The sequence below is a fragment of the Centroberyx gerrardi genome, chromosome 4, assembly GCF_048128805.1.
Source record: "Centroberyx gerrardi isolate f3 chromosome 4, fCenGer3.hap1.cur.20231027, whole genome shotgun sequence".
NCBI lineage: Eukaryota > Metazoa > Chordata > Actinopteri > Beryciformes > Berycidae > Centroberyx > Centroberyx gerrardi.
In genome coordinates this window covers 26436529-26453712 of record NC_136000.1, presented here as the reverse complement: position 1 = coordinate 26453712, position 17184 = coordinate 26436529, and the positions used below count along the sequence as shown (strand labels likewise).

At 43.1% G+C, this 17184-nt stretch overlaps 1 protein-coding gene across 1 annotated transcript; it reads left to right on the top strand.

The window, feature by feature from the left end:
- The first annotated feature begins 367 nt into the window (after positions 1-367).
- Positions 368-16824, top strand: calb2a (calbindin 2a). Its single transcript, XM_071897828.2, has 11 exons — positions 368-546; positions 5666-5742; positions 5849-5938; positions 6367-6447; positions 9449-9505; positions 10799-10876; positions 11988-12043; positions 12202-12241; positions 12498-12551; positions 14948-15019; positions 15962-16824. Exons 1-11 carry the CDS (start codon positions 453-455, stop codon positions 16076-16078), a joined length of 816 nt encoding a protein of 271 aa, XP_071753929.1. The 5' UTR covers positions 368-452; the 3' UTR covers positions 16079-16824.
- The last annotated feature ends 360 nt before the right edge of the window (positions 16825-17184 follow it).

Here is a 17184-nt window from a genome sequence, read left to right as displayed (position 1 = left end):
TGCACATGCGCAAGCACATAGGCTACACACACACACAGACACACACACACACACACGCACACCCACACACACACACACACACACACAGACACACACACACACACACATACACACAAACGCTCCATCCACCACTGCAGTGCCCAAGACATCCTATCACACAAGTGCATCTTGCTTTGAAACACCCATGGCGCGCGCACGCACACACACCTACACACACACACACACACACACACACACACAGACACACACGCACCGACTCCAATGGGTGTTGTTGGTGACCGCGCGCCCCCAGTGGCGGCGCGGCGGCACTGCAGGTCCCGCGCCAGGGTTAAAAAGCGCCGGGCAGCGCACCGGGGCCACAGTGTGGGGTGTGTTTGAACAGAGAGGGAGAGAGAGAAAAGTTAGTGGCGGATTTTCTGGCGTTCAATCCTACTGCATCTGTCGAGAGCAACATGGCCAACAAAGCACAGCAGCCTCCTCACCTCCACCTGGCCGAGGTCACCGCATCCCAGTTCCTCGACATCTGGAAACATTTCGACTCCGACGGTAGGTTTTTTTTTTTTTCATTTATTTTATTTTATTTTGTGGCAAAAGTTATCTCAAACTGAAAATGCATGAGAAATCTGTGAGTGAAATATCGCCGACGCAGAATGTCTCGGATAAAAGGCAGGTTAATAATAATCAGTGAAAGAAAAAAAGAAACGTGCCTTTATTAAAAAAGAACTAGTAATTCGATACATTTTTAGAATGATGCTATACAATATCACAGCACAACTCTAAACTATATATTAGAATATCGTTTAGGAATATTATAGGAGTATTATAGTGATAATGTGGGAGATTTAAAAAAAATGCCATAATGTAAAATAAGGTCACTATAAACTCACTATTGAGTACTACAGACACATTATAGTCCCTATAGGAATATTACAGGAATATTATAGGGACTTTTGGTTTGGGTGACAAGTTAATCTAAAGCGCTCATTCATTGTCTTCATCGTTTCCCTGCTTGATTCATGATGAAATTACTGTTCTGAAAGCTTTAAAAAAAGACAGGTAACCCAACAAAGGGCATTTTCACATTTAAAGCTGTTTAACGGCTGATAACAGTTCGTGGTATTTTGTTACTGCGACCGCTCGAAAAGTTCGACATTTCATTTCATCGAATCAATTATTGATGCGGACCACTCCCGAAACGGACAGCGTGGTGTGATTTCTTTTTTTAGGCTTTTCCATTATGCCCATGCTGAGCCAGCCGAAATGATGAGAGCTTTTCCCTGTTTCTAGGTTTCTTTTGTTCATTTTCGTTGATAGATGGATTTGGCAGTCTATATGCCCCCCCCCCCCCCCCCCCCCCCCCCTACATTAGGCTATAACATTATTCCTAGTGATAGTGGTAAAATAAAACCACCATAAGGCAAATAACCACCACTAAAGCAAAAATTAATTTATGATTTTTCCCCTATTAAAAGACACTATCCCCATATAACTCACATCAACTTCATAGATGTACACTATATACTGAGTTCAAGCGGGTGTACCCTCCCCTGCATCCCTAGTTCTTCCAGTATCCCATAGGCTTTTGTGCGTAATTGCGCACGGTGCGCTCCAGGAGAGACGCGCATTTGGCCGAAAAGTCATCCAATGACAAACTTGCCCAAACGGCTTTATCCCGAGATTTATCCTTTTATTCCGTTTAATAATGAACACATTTGAGTTGTAAAGTGTTACTTTATACAGTTTAGGGGCTATTTTGTCAGTTAAGCAATGCCTGCTGTGGATTAAAAGCGTATATAGGTAACCTAATCTATAGGTAATCATTGTCATTTTGGATGATTACACAAGTAGGTGCTTGTCACATTTATGTGGGTTTCTAATTTAATTGAACAGTTCGCCCAGAATGGACTCATTTGAAGCTCAATCAATAAATGCACTCTATAGTCTCCCGGAGCCATTTACAGAATGAGGCTGGAAATAGCCCAATAGGAAAAAAGAAAGGCGGATTTATGTGACATTTATGTGATGTCTGTCAACATAAAAATGGCCCATATCAGCAGATGTACTAATTTATTCAAAGACATCCCCACCCCCCCACCCTCTCTCTCTTTCCCTGTCTTTCTCAGTCTCTAGGTCTGCGTCTTTTCTTCTCCCTCTATCCTCTGTCAGTCTCTCTACAGATCTGTCAGCTTTTCACTCTCTTTCTTTCTCACTCTGCAAAGATTTGTGTGTGTGTGTGTGTGTGTGTGTGCGTGCGTGTGTGCGTGTGTGCCTTGCAATCTGTCTGTCCACACAGTATGTGTCATAAAATGGCACAAATTCTTTTATTAAGAAATTTCATTAGACATATGGCAACAAGTTCTGTATTTTACTCCCCGCTTGTTCTCCAGTGAATTGTTGAACATGGTATAATACACAAGATATCTGGGGCTTAATCCTTAAGGGAGGCTCCTATACAGCCAATTGGCCCTTTGGGTTGCCAGATAATTGGTGGATAACACCACATTGACAGTGTTAACTAGTCCCCTGCTTACCACTAGTTAGCTGGCACAAGCAACTAACTCCATTTTTCATAAAGCATAATTAGGTCCTGAGTCAGAATGGGACATGCATCTGATCGGTCTGAGTTCTTGGCTAGAACTGCACATTGTGTACCTGGCAACCAGCAAGATGGTTCTGCAACCAACCAGAACTTTCTAGAAACGCCCAAAAGAGAAATGCAGAGGAGACGAGTTTATTGCACCTAGTCGTTTTACGTCCCTTTGGGAATTCTTTGTTAACGTGATCTGTTTTTAGGCCTGTGCTCATGCTCAAATGTATTCCCAAGGGAAATCAAGGGGGAATGAGGAGCAGGGTGGGGGGGCTGAGCAGCTAAGCTCCTCTTCTATATCAACTACTGTGAAGGCAAAGCTGACTTATCACATCCATGTTTTTTTTGGGCTGTTCCAAAGTCTGAGCATATCAGCCCCGAGTCATTTCACATCCAGGTGTTTTGAGTCCAGCCGCCAACAGATTTTACATATCATGGTTTACAACGAGCCACTTTGCAAATCAAATCCAAGCAGTGCATCAGAAGATTTGGCTACAGTGTTTGATTTCTGCAGTCATTAGCAGGAGTGTCTTCGGGCTGCGCAGAAAGACAGGGGAGCTAATTTGTTTGTTCAGATGGAGTAAACATCTCCGGGTTGCAGGTAAAAATACACAGGAGGCGATGCACCCAGAGATGATGAAACCACATATTCCCCTGCCGGCCTGGGATCAGGTCTCATCTGGATTGTGTCTCTCGCAGCTCCTCCGCTCTCTGTCCCTCTCCTCTTTCCTACTATTTCAGTCACTTTTCCGATTCAATCAATTCAGAATTGGAAAAAAAAGAAATATTTGTTGTCAATTATTTCTAGTTAGGTTGGATATGACAACCTTTTGCGAAAAAAGGAATTCTGAATATAAGGCAAAATCTACCTGAATTGACCTAGTTGAACTGGGTGGACTGCACTCTCTTTTGAAAGGCAAATAAGTATACAGACTTCTAATATGCACTCACTTGGCACAGCTGCCCACTTTGAGAGTTTTCCCGTGTTGGAGTTGAATTTTAGAGTTAGAAAACAAAGTAAAGGGTCTTTACCAGTCTCTCCTGGGACTAGTGACGCAGTATCCCTGAGAGTGTGTATTTGGGCCAAAAATGGTTTTGGGAGCCTTTTATCTGGCCAGTTTGTGCAAGCTTTAAGTGCTTATGCTGCCACAGGAGTGTGCAGAACGGCCAAACTACAGTATATGAACGCAGCAAGAAAGGCTCATGTTGATTCATATGCAGCGCCTTGCTTTCTTCATATATAAACGCAGTTCTTTGACATTTAAATTGAATGATCTGGAAGTGAATTGAAGTCACCCATGAAATATATACCCACCGGCGATGATGTGCTACATCTGCCCACTAATATTTTAGAGTTAGCTTAAGTCACAAGAGCTCATGCAGAAATAGCAGCTTTGATATTTGCTGCAATCGAGCAGGGGAGACGTTTGTGTGCGTTTGTGGTCACTGGAAATCGGATCACTTTTAAATTTGCCTTTTGGGGGCTGTGTGAGACGGTTTGGGGCAATATGGGAACATGGACGTAATTACTAATTAGGCCACAGTACATGTAGCATTTCATAGGAAAAAACCATAGGGTACATTAAGCATATGGTTTGCGCTTAAAGGCATTGTTTGGAACAGAAAGTACTTAGCCTACATTTGAGTAAGCACAGCACAATCACAAACAGATGCTCCCATTTGCACACTTATAACAGGCTGGATGGATCTATTGCTGCAGCCAATGAACAGATGACAGTCCCCTCTCATATAATACCCATAAATCTATTTATATTATCATTTTATGTTGTTCACCTCGCAGTTCATCACGTCTTACTCTTTGTTTAATTATCAAGCAGGCGATCTCTCTCCCGAGTGCGAACTCTTGAGTAAATGCCAATAAGACCCACAGGAGCGAAGCAATACAGCAGCGAGGCATTTCGCTGCCCCACTTATTGAGACAGCAAGGCTCGCATTCATGAGTTTTGACATCACTAGGCGCGCACACACACACACACACACACACACACACACACACACACAGAGGGAGTGAGCTGTGGATAGAACAAAGAAGCTAAGATGTTAGTTAGATAGAGAGCCGGGGATAGATAGATGATGGCAGAGAGAGAGAGAGGGAGAGAGGGAGAGAGAAAGTGGATGGCATGATAATCTTTGTTAGTGGTTAATGAGGCAGCTCTGCCTTCCAGGGTTTTTATTGAAGCAGCCAGTCACATCGTTTGGAGCCATCTGTCCAGCCATTCAGCTTGCTGGTTGATAAGAGTATCGGCAGTGGGTTACACACTGTACCTGGGTGAGGCAGACACATCCAGTCCACCCGTGTCCCCCGAATACACACTGTCAGGGCGACAAAACACCGGGAACAATATGGATGATGACTTTGAGATGAGATAAGATTTTATTGTCCTGAAGGAAATGTGACAGATTCTAAACAATTATGACGAACAGCGTCACTTGAAAGAAGCGACACCGACTCTGACAAAATGATTGACAGCGCACGGTTAAAACAGATTAAGGTGCTTTCTGATGGATAGCAGGTAGCTTGAGTCCTTCATTGACAAAGTGACAGCACTTTCACAGACTTGATCATCTCAGGAAAAAAGGGATGCTGAAATGAACTCATTACAGCAAAACTGTTATCCATATTGATTTGACCCATTTGCCAAACTCCATCGCTGCTGAAGGCACTATTGATTTCCACTGACTAAAAGAAGTTCCGTGGATCATCACCTTCAAAGATCTTCAAAAAAAGCTGTTTTCCATTTATAGCTTCTTTCCTCTCCCACACACACACACACACACACACACACACACACACACACACAATCTTAGAAGAGTGATCAGTTTGCATTGTGTTAGTCAATAGTCTAATCTATCGAGGCAGAGAGGAAGGAAGAGAGTTATTGGTAAAGGCTCATATTTGAATCAATACCAGGGCAAAACCGAGTCATCCTGGGATCTGTTTGACACTGTGACCACATCTGTGCATAATGCTGATGGGATTTTTGCATTTCAGCAATCTTAAGATACTGCTGTGCTATTTGGTGCCATATGTGTCATTATGGTCTGTGTGTCTCCCAGGTAATGGCTACATCGAGGGGAAGGAGCTGGAGAACTTCTTCAGGGAGTTGGAGGTCGCCCGGAGAGGAGCAGGGGTGGTGAGTCCAGGGACCGGGGAAGACTCATATTGACGCTCATATTTTCAACTCAGATGTTGGTTGTATTCAGAACATGTTTGTGTGTATGTGTGTGTATATTTCATAGGACCCTACAAACCCCACATTCAGAGAAAAGATGAAGGAGTTCATGCAGAAGTTTGACAAGAACAAAGATGGACGAATTGAGATGTCAGAGGTAAGACCTGGAGACGCTCCCTTAACTTATGCCCAAAAATCAGTGAATTTCATTGAAAACCATTCCATTAGATGCATATGTGACAGAAAAAACCCTCCACTTCTGCAATATCAATAAACCTCCACCAATATCATAAATCTGCCAACGACTTTTGGGTTCTGTTGTTCTTATGACAGTACAGTGTAGAGACTTCGTTTGAACATCCAAGTACGATATTTCTTTTTTTATGATTCTAACTTGAGCATAGTCCGGCTTCTGAGGTTATGGCACTCTATTATTTATGTTTGAGATGCCCATTTGAGGCTTTGTAGACAAAAACTCCTCTGTCTCCATCTCCTCTCTCCTAGCCTATCAACTCCATCATCTTGTTTCTCACCACTCCCATCCCTCTGTCTCTCTCTCTCTCTCTCTCTCTCTCACTCCTCTAGCTGGCCCAGATTCTTCCAACTGAAGAGAACTTCTTGCTGTGCTTCAGACAGTTTGTTGGCTCCAGTGCTGAGTTTATGGCGGTACGTGTTTGTGTGTGGATGAGTGGGTGTATTTTTTTAATCTAGGGCTGCTGCCCCCTCTTGATTGATTTTTTTTATTTGATTAGCTCTTTGTAATACCTTTGGACTGTTTGTACAAAATTGCCCTATTTGTTCACCAAGAAATTCCTTTAGTCAGGGACAGACCTATTGTAATGTGTGACTATATACTGTAGAGCAGGGATAGGATTCTTCCCCAGTTGGTTTGAAGAGAACAAACATCTCATGAAAGCACACAGAGAAGCATCCTTACAGTTTGAGTTGGACTGTATACTTGATGTGGTTCAACCGGCTCTGCACTATAGGTCAGGGTTCTTCAATTCTGGTCCTTGTGGGCCGGTGTCCTGCAGACTTTTGGTCCTACATGGTGGTTAATGAGCCACCTGGTCACCACACCTGGTGGACACCTTCCCATGACGGCTGGAATTGAAGAACCCTACCCTATACTAAATTCTGGTCCTTGAAGTCCAGTGTCCTGCCGGTTTTTGTTCCTCCCTGATAGTTAATGAGCCACACCTGGTGTCAGGTAGTGCAGGCCAGGTGTGGCTCATTAACCATCAAGGAGGAAGGACTGTTACGCTGTCTGCTTCCCATTCGTTCTCATCGTTCAAGTCACCATCAGATACATCCTCGGTTGCCAAGTACATTTTATCCATCCTTGTGTTGTTCTGGAATCGTGCCACCAGATATTACGTCAAACGTGTCATGGAGGACACAAAATTGCACAAGAACGCAAATTGAGAAAGTTTCTGGCACATGTTTGCCTTCCCCTGCTGTAGAAGCTTTGTAGTTGCGTCACAAATTTAGCAGCCACATCTGCCGCCATCATGGAGGTTCACTGGAGAATTGGCTGTGCGCAAATAATAGCTAAATATATAACAATCGGACAAGGAAAAAGAGATACCCGATATAGTTAAAAGTGAATATAATAAGGTACGGTAGATTTGTTTCCACCTTTAGGTGACTGACACAGTAAACTGTCTTGTCTTTAGCTCTAGTCTCTAGTCCAAAACACTGTTGAGTTGTAGCTTGAACAGTCAGCTCAGTTAACCTTAACAAACAGCTATTTTGTGTTATTAGCTAGGTAACTAGCCACCAGACTAGCAAAGCAACTCATGTTCATTTTAACATATGACCACTGGCCACGACTAACACTTCTACTATACGTCAGCTAATGTGAAAATGCGATGTGTTTACAAGACGGTTAGCTAACCAGATACTATGGTTAGCTAGCCAACAAGCTGACATTATCGAAACAAAAAAGACATATCGGTGGCAAAATGATGAGTTACCAGCAAAAACAGCACAGGAAACAACCATGTCTATTCAGCTCTGTTGAGACGGCCAACTTCTGCATTTAGAAATGCAGTCGGCCGATGCTCACTTCCAAAATGGCTGCCAGAGGGTACAAAGTCACCTGCAAGCCCGCTGGTCTTAGAATATAGTAAATATGTGAGTTACTTGCAGCCACACTCTGCTATCCCTTATGAGTTTGAATTTCACACTCTATTTCATGTTACATATTGAACATACTAGAATATTAATTTGACTGAAATTGAGTCACTCAGTAGTCTACCTTCCAGTGTTTCCTCTATATTCATTCAGCAGTGCTCAGCCACTGCAGTTAATTACCAATAAAAAAAAATCAAACGAACATGATAATTCAGCCTTATTTCCCAACAGAGAGCATTGGAATCATGTTTAAAATTAGCTTTTATATCACAAGAAAATATCTAAGTATGAACAATTTTAGTGCTGCAACCTGCAATAGAACCAAAACTCTGGAGATAGGCTATATACATGATTCTATACATAAACGCAGAGAAGGAGGGCTAAGCGGGAGAAACAGCCTCTAAAATGGTAAGAATGAATAACTTTTTAATGCTAACAGTCATAAAGAGAGACTAGTAGAGCCAAGAACGGGTTAGCTGTACCCCGCAAGTACCTGAGTGGCCCATGTTTATCTATCCTGGTATGAATAATGACATATAGCAGTCTAACAAAAAGGCCTCAGCAGTGCAGAAGATGGCCGTTCAAAGGCGCCATAATTGGAAACCATTTATTCTAAAAAATATTTCCAGAAGAAGAGAAAATGGCAGCCCGCGTGTTAGATCCGCTGCCCCGCAAGAACAGTACTGGAACCAATTAGGAACCAATTATACGACAGGAAGAGGCGGTCCTCGTCTCCTGTGTCATGTCAAGAGTACGAATAATGAAATGAGAGTAGGAGAATGAATGAAAGAGAAGGTGTAGTGTGTGTGTGAGAGAGAGAGAGAGAGAGAGAGGATGAAAAGAGAGGATGATATAAATGAAACGTCGATGGGAACCTGAGAGACGGAGTTGGAGACCAGAAAACAAGAGACGAGGGAGAAAGACTAATCACTCTTTGTTGAGCTGCACGGCGCGGAGGAAGCGGGTAGAGAGGTTTTTAAAGGGTTAGAATGAGGAAGCAGAACCTTCTATTTTCAGAGTCATATATAATGGATAACGCCGCTGTAGCTCCTCTCTGCTGAACCCAGAGGAGGAGAGGGGAGGAGAGGGGGAGGAGGAGAGGGGCAGGAAAAAGGGGGAAGGCCATCCATCTTTGATAAGGAGCCCTTCTTTGGACAGGGACAGCTGCTAGATTAAAACATTCATTAAAATGACTTTCCTCTCCTCTCCCTCCTTCACTCTCTCTCTCTCTCTCTCTCCTTCTCCTTGCCCTCTGCTCTGTATGTGGGTGAGGTGGATCGTAATGAAAACTGTTTGATTACAGTGGATGGTTCAGGCTTTTGTCGTTCCTCCCCTCTGGAGCAGATCTCTGTTCTGCAGTCAAGAAAATCAAACTATTAGTACAGTGAAAGAGCAAGCTGGGGTTGGATCAGACAGGATTGATATGGAGGGAGAAATAAGAGTATCTGCGAAACGTGTGTGTGTGGCCCTCGAAATGCTTTTTGTCTCTTGGTTTCTTTTGTTCTTGTGACTTTGGTGTGTTTTCTTTTAGGCATGGCGGCGATACGATACAGACCGCAGTGGCTACATTGAAGCAAATGAACTGAAGGTATGTTTCATATTTGAGATTGTGATTGTCCCCCTCCATCCTGTTATAAACTCTGCAATTAAAACCAGACCTTAAAAATTTTTAAGTCCTTTCTCATTAACTTACCAACTTTTTATGGAAATGGCCCTACTATTATAATTCTGTTATGATCAGTGACTGGCCAAGCATACTGATTCTGAATCATTATGACTAAAGGACCTTTTAACAACCTTAAAAAAAGATGTATTTTCACATCTAACTTCAAAGAAACTACCAACTAAAGAGAATTATCATTTGCTATTTGCTGTTAAGGCTATCAAACATGTTATCGGTTCATGATTTTACCAGATAATTAGCGTTTTAGATAACGTTTGACTATGTCTGAGAACGTTTATGGGTTCAGCAGCTTATTTCACCTTCTGAGAGAAATATGAGCATATGGGCGAGTAATGCCAGGCAGCAGCTTTGACGGAGGGGAGCTAAGTGGCTGCCGTACAAGAAATCCCCCAATGACCGAATGAGTGTTTTTCATGTGAGGATTCGGATGCAAAACGCTTTACAGCGCAAACGTTTTTTGCTTTTAGTCCAAGTCCTTTTTGGAAACGCCGCTTCAGAGTTTATGAAGTGCGCCTCATCGGGGAGTCGTGCATTAATGGGGTCAGTGATTACATATGTCTCATGTTCGGATTAGGCTGTTTGGGTTGTTGTGGGATCACATTTATTCCAGTTGACCAGGTGCAGATGAGTCACTCAGGTGTGCCACTCTGAAAACAGTTTTTTTTTTCTTTGGGTAAAAATGCAGATGAGATCTCAGGCAAACAGACATATGTCAAGCCATATGACTTCTTTTTTTTTAAGTTTAAGAGAGAAAATCTTGCTGTTTTGTATTTGATTTGCAACTGGAAACTTTATAAGTTGATTATCATGCAGCAGTGAGCAGGATGATTTCAGCATACTACACAGTGGTTTTAAAGATAATGACAGGACACCACATACTGTAAGTCTCCAAACTATGAACTGTTTTCAGGGAAAGACTGGGTTTATACTGCATAACTCAGAGGGAATATAACCAACCATGACTGTAGCACCGAGTCCCGATCCACCTATTTCAGCCCACACCATAAAAAATGACTCTAATGAGAGCTCTTGTGCATAGGACCCTAAACATAAGACCCTAAATTCAGATTTATAGTAACTGCAGTAGATGAGTGAAGTAGTGGACTTGGGGCCTGCATGTTTGTATCGTAAATGAAACCTCTACTCAGCCCCAGAGCTCACATTCTTCTCTCTCTCTGCATCCGTTTCTGTCCGCAGGGCTTCTTGTCAGACCTGCTGGAAAAAGCCAACAGACACTACGATGACCAGAAGCTCCAGGAGTACACACAGACCATAGTAAGACTCCCTCTCACTCAGAAACACCCACACACACAGAAACATGTCTGTCTCTCTCTCACACACACAATGAATCCCAGACTTTTCCTCTCAGGTTAGAAACATTAGAAACACTGCAATATGCAATGAGCGTGAGATCGGCACTAGAGAGATAGCGCCTAGTGTCAATCTGGTCAAGAGGACAGCAGGGGCCTATCGTGTCGGTGGCGGCGGCGCGGTGCGGCTGACTGATCGCGACCCATCGTGTCCCGCAGGTTGTGCGTTCGGGGCCCAGATGTGCCGACATCTGCCTCTTCCTGGAAGCCTGAGCCGACCTGATTCGTCGAAGCGGCTTCCCAAGTGTTCGCACATAAAGCTGTTCTCTTTATAACTCTATCACACAGTCGCAGAGCCACAGATGATACAGATAATTGACGGTAATAATTAAAGGAATATGCCAAGTTTTATTTCTGAAGCAGAATGAATGGAGTAACACCCTCTATCTTTTGCTCACACCAAGACTTCTTTCAAGGGACGGTTCAGGACTTTTAGAAGCCAATCTTATAGATCACTAATAAAGAACCTTCGTAAGACATTTAAAAATGTGTTTGGTCTCTGAGAAACTGGCACCAGCCACTGTAAGGATTTGTTAGCAATCCTTGTGCAAGTCAGCAGGACATGAAAAATCATTTAGAAAACATTCCACACACTTCTATACTTGCAGTAAAAGTAATGATATGTTTTATAGCTGTTTTAGATTAATGGTTTCATACCCAATCTACTTGCACTAACACTGTGTAGTGGGCAGTTTTATGGACAGCCACTTTGTCGTACCTCTATTATCTATACATCTATCTAGAACTATGAAAAAATATATATTATGGATATTTCATAGAGGGAAAGGAACATGACTGCCCATTAAATTTCTCTCAACCATCTCAGCCGATGCAATTCTTCATTTCGTGGGATCATACGACAGCTAATAACTTAAAAAACTCAAAAGAACTCGGGGGAATTTCACGAAAATGACCACATTTCCACAATAATAACCTCTAACAAATCCATTTTAGTAGAACTTCCCTTTAATCTCTCCTCTGTTCCTTCCTATCTCTGTTCCCCTTCTACTTTGTAGCTCAGGATGTTTGATCTGAATGGAGATGGGAAGTTGGGCCTGTCAGAGATGGCGAGGTAATATGCAATTGTCCTCGTCTTCATTCACCGTGTGAACGTTTTTTAACAACATCCAAGCATTCTTCGCTAATGCTTATTCAACATTCGGCATATTGCCTTCTGATGTCCGTTAAACATCAACAGACTTGAACAACGTTTGACTTCCTCTCCCACAGGCTTCTCCCCGTTCAGGAGAATTTCTTACTCAAATTCCAGGTAGGGAACACTGCAAAATCAGATGCTTATACCCAGCTAAACTGAATTTAAACCACAAAGAAATCATCATACAAAACAAAAGAGCATCTTGCATAACACAACAGATGACACTGTACATACTTAATGAGGTGTAGCCGTTGCCCTATTTTTGAATGCTTATTGTGAGCATTTTTTGTCATTTTCACAGAGTTTTTGCTCACTGTGTGCGCTGCCATTTGTAGCCTGGTAATGAAAATCAAACGTTATGTTTTTACAGGGTGTCAAGTTGACCACTGAGCAGTTCAATGCCATCTTCACATACTATGACAAGGTAAGAGACAGTTTATCAGTGGCTAATAGGTGCAGTTGCTAATTACATAGATCAATAATTGTCATCCATTTTCGGTCGTGATCCCCCCAAAACAGAGCAATACCTGACCCCTTGGGTGTCCTGAGCCCCAGGCTGAGAACCAGACAGAAGGTGTTCTGATGGTGGAGAGTACGGGCTTGAGTCCACATTGTACTGTACTGTCAGACGTTCCTCTCCTCTCTTATCTGCTTCTGTTTCCACTATCTGAAAAGCTAATAAAACACAGTGAGATGACTTGGGGAAAGAAAAAAAAAATTCTGCTGTCGTAGGCTGTAGGCATATAGTTACAGCAGAGATAGGAGAAAAGGCTCAAGGACGCTCTTGAGTGGAGTTTGCCGGGTGACTCAGCGCTATTTGTTTTGGAGTTTCCCTCTTGTCAAAATCGTGACTATGCAAAATGTCGGCCGGTGCTCCCCACTGCCTAGGGAAATGAGTCGGGCTCGATGCACCTGTCCCTTTGTAAGCAGCTGAGGGTTGCTGAGCAGTGGTTCGGTTAATGGCAGTTTCAACCACATTTTCCACATTAGGAGTAGATTGGTAGTGAGCAGATGACTAGAGTGCAGTAATATGGTATAGGAAAGAAGAGAATAGAGCAGAGTCTGTTTAATCATTTTTCTTGTTTATGATATCTGCTTCAGTTTTTGTGGGCCTGATGACCAACCATAATCTAGGCAGTGTAGCATTAGGCAATCTCTGACTTCTATCAGCAACCAGTAGGAATCATCGCACAGTCCCCGATCCCTCTCACCCCTTTCGGTCCCTTTGAGGTACGGTGGCCTGTAATTGACATAAACAAAGTCACATTTTAACAACAGAGACGAGTAAGCTAGCTAATCAGAGCAGAGATCCAACAGAAATGTCTAGTGAAGAGGTAATATCATGCGAAATACAGGAAATATAATACTGCTTTGTCATTTGCTTTTTTTGGCTTTTTAGCCTTCATAGCTAATATATGCGGTCATCGCTTGTAGCAGTTGAAGATGCCAGTAGGTGAGGGGGAGAAGACTGTTATTATAGTTTTTGATCGGTAGTCATCATCTTGACCTTATTCGATATATTAACCTTGCCAATACTGTGGACAAGAGCAAGAAGTCCGAGTAGACCCGCTCCTGCACAGCAGCAGGGGTTTGCGTGCATGTTCATGTCGATGGCTGGACTAGAGGCTTGCGCACTCTCTACCTCATGCACTGAGGACAGGGTCGAACACTCAATTATAGATGAGCCGCAGCGGTCCATTTATGTAGACACTCTGCATATGGAGCACTAGCATTTATGTGTGTAATTAGTTTCATCATTTTGTTATGAGCTCAACCCCTGCAGCTGAAACACAGGCAGCTGCTGTCACTGGTGCTGAGGGATTGTGAGTAGGGAGCGGCCAGACGGCAAAGTGTGGCAGGTCAACTGAACACTAACATGGCTCACAGTGCCAGAGCCCAAAACCGTGCAAAGCTTTGAGAATTTCTGAAATGCAAGATGGCACGCAACGAAGACAGCCGGGCTGCTACCTGACGCTGCTCCACTTTCCCATAACTCTGCACAGTCCCACGACTTTAAGCCATACTGGGAAAATGAGTAGAATTCGCACTTTATCTCCCAAAGGTACAAAAATAAGACTGGCAAGACGCTAAATCTCTGAAGTCATCATGAGACTGGGCCTGGATGAATGCAACATCGTTTTGTGCCGGTGCCTGGGGAGATTTTCCTGCAATTTGGACATATTTTCTGGCTCAAAACTCGTAACGCTACTGTAGGATACAGCTCATTAGCTAGTGAAGCGGCTCCATATTGTCTTGACATCACAGACGATCATCTGCATAGAACTGCTAGACACAGAATAAGAATTAATTTTAAATGGCCATTTGGCTGGTGGGTGCAAGATGGCTGCGATGAAATGTTTGAATAATGTTTTCATAGAGATGAGCAGAAGAACAGTCAGTGCATGGAAATCAAAAAGTTGAGAAGTTGGAACAGTAAAGGCTTTACTTCACTAAACATTGCACTGGTAGATATTATGAACATTTTGACTTACTGAGTCTCATGCACTGCCCATATCCTACATGAAAAAAGATTAATTTCCATAACATAATCAAACCTCTATGACACCTATCATAGTTATAGAGGGAGATCACCACTTTCTATCAATTCATGTTTTCCTATATACACTTAAAAAGGTCGAAGGGGTGTGACATGCAGCTGCACATTGCTGGCCTGTAATGAAGTTGTTGTATAACGGTATTATGTTTTGAATTCTGCCTACTGCCTCCACAGTAGTTCTCTGATCTCATCTTCCCTTTCGGTCCTTTCTGTCTGTTTGGGGGGTAAAGTGACATGTGTGGTGTGTTGCTGTCTTCTCTCAGGATGGGAACGGCTACATTGATGAGCAGGAGTTGGATGCGCTGCTACGAGACCTTTACCAAAAGAACAAGAAGGTGAGACGATGTCTTCAGTAGAGGTGTCTGGAGCTGAACAGTATATACCAGTGTATATCACCACTCAGTGGGCTAATGCATGTATTATGTTTTTTTCTGTGGGTTTGGATCTTGCTTATGACTTTTGGCACGTCATACCCTCTCTCCTGCTGCTCTGTTATTTACCATATATATAACTACCATATATAATAAAACAGAAATACCTTAAAAATAATACTAAGAAAGAAACATAGCACTCTTTTAGGAGGCATTGTGCATTGTGTAATAGTGCTGATAGAAGCACAAAACATGCCAAGCTACTAGCGAAGTGGGATTTTGACTGTTCTGGTTCCCAGTGCTGCAAAAGCTCAAATCAGAAGCCTTTAACTCTATGTGTTTTACTACTACTTTTAGCTTTATTGAGCCCAGTGAACATTTCAAAGTCTATTAGCTGTCTTTTGGAGCTCCGTCCAGGATACGGAGGCCGGTCCAAACACACAATTAATTAGACGGTTTGGCTGACGTCAGGCTTTACCGCCGTTGTCAAACCAAAGGCACGAGCGTAAGATGAGCTGATTTTGCACTGTGCGCTGTGTTGAGATCAGTTAAACCCATCCCTTTGGCACAAAATGTTATGATTTGTCCAAATTAAGTGTACACTTTTGATTTGGCTCAATCAGCGGCTCAGACATCTATCTTGCTGGTAAGCACAAGACTTGGGACTTTAATTACTTGAAGTGATTCAGCCCAAGAGGATGCGGATAGTCCTTGCTAGCAGGGATGACATCAGGAGCATAAGTTGCGGTTAGGCTAAGACATTCTACTTAACAGCCATTTTCAAGGCAAGTTATTCCCATGTTGCTGTTTGTACTTGGCTTGAATTGAAGGCTAATTCTTGTCCAGTTATAATTATGTCTCTTCCCGCCTCCCTCTGTGTTCCCGTCCCCTCTCTCTCTCGTTCAGGACGTGGACCTGAAGAACCTGACAGGCTACAAGCAGAGCATCATGGCCCTGTCCGACGGAGGCAAGCTCTACCGCAGCGAGCTGGAAATCGTCCTCTGCAGGGAGCCCATGGGGTGACCTTTCCTCCCCTCTCGTTGCGAAATCATCGTTCTCTCTGCCCGCCCTGCCCCCGCCCCCGCCCGCTCTCCCCGAGACCACACCCACTTCCAGCTGCCTGGCGACAGATACCAGGTGCATGTGCCGGACCCCCCCCCCCCCCCCCCCCTCATGTTATAACTTCAGAATGAATGACAAGTGCACCGTCAGCACAAAAACTGCTCTTCCTTCTCGAACCTCCGATCTCTGAAACTCGAGTTCTCCGCCCTAACCCCTAAACCTCTTAGCTTTTCACTCTCATGATGAAAGCCCTTTAAACTGACCCTCAACCCAGACCACCACCTCCTTATCCCAGTCCCTGCTCTACCTGATTCCCAACCCCCCCGGCCAAAACCCCAAACCCCTTCCAGCTCCCAATCCACAAAAATGACCCTCTCACCCCGATAATAACCCCTGAACCTCGACCCCGTCTTTCCCAAACCGCATACTGACCCCTCCATTCCCTCGCTCTTCAACTTTGCATTAAATACAATATATAGTAAAACATAACTGCAGACAACTGTGTTGAATTTAACTTTTATCTCATTTATAGTATGTGATGGAACCAATTAGATTTTTCGCCCCCTCTACTTTTCCTGAAGCCATCTTGTTCCATTCATTCTCTTCTGTACTATCGCCATGTTATGATTTCATTTTCAATGTTGGTTTTTGGCTGATACTGTCAATTGAAAATACTAATAAAATGTCTTAAGATAAAGATGCTCTAATTTTTGACATTGTATGACTATGCTTTTTGTTGAATTACTTGAATTACTTGTTTCCTCTCTTTAACATCCACTGAACTGCACATAAAAATAATTTAAATAGCAAGATCCTGTATAATGCAAAGCCATTAGGCCTTTATTATAAGAAAAATTGAAACTAGCCTCAACTGATGTTGGGTTGTCAATGGCAGGCAACTTAACAGCAGCAACTACAATCTCTCATGCTTGCCGTGCAAATGTGTTGCTTGAAATATTATACGTTGTACCATGAAGTACTAGAATAGATAGTGTTTACACCGACAATCTGGAACATGATACAAATAGATGCAGTTTCATTATATTCCCCTCCACCTTTGTTTTGAG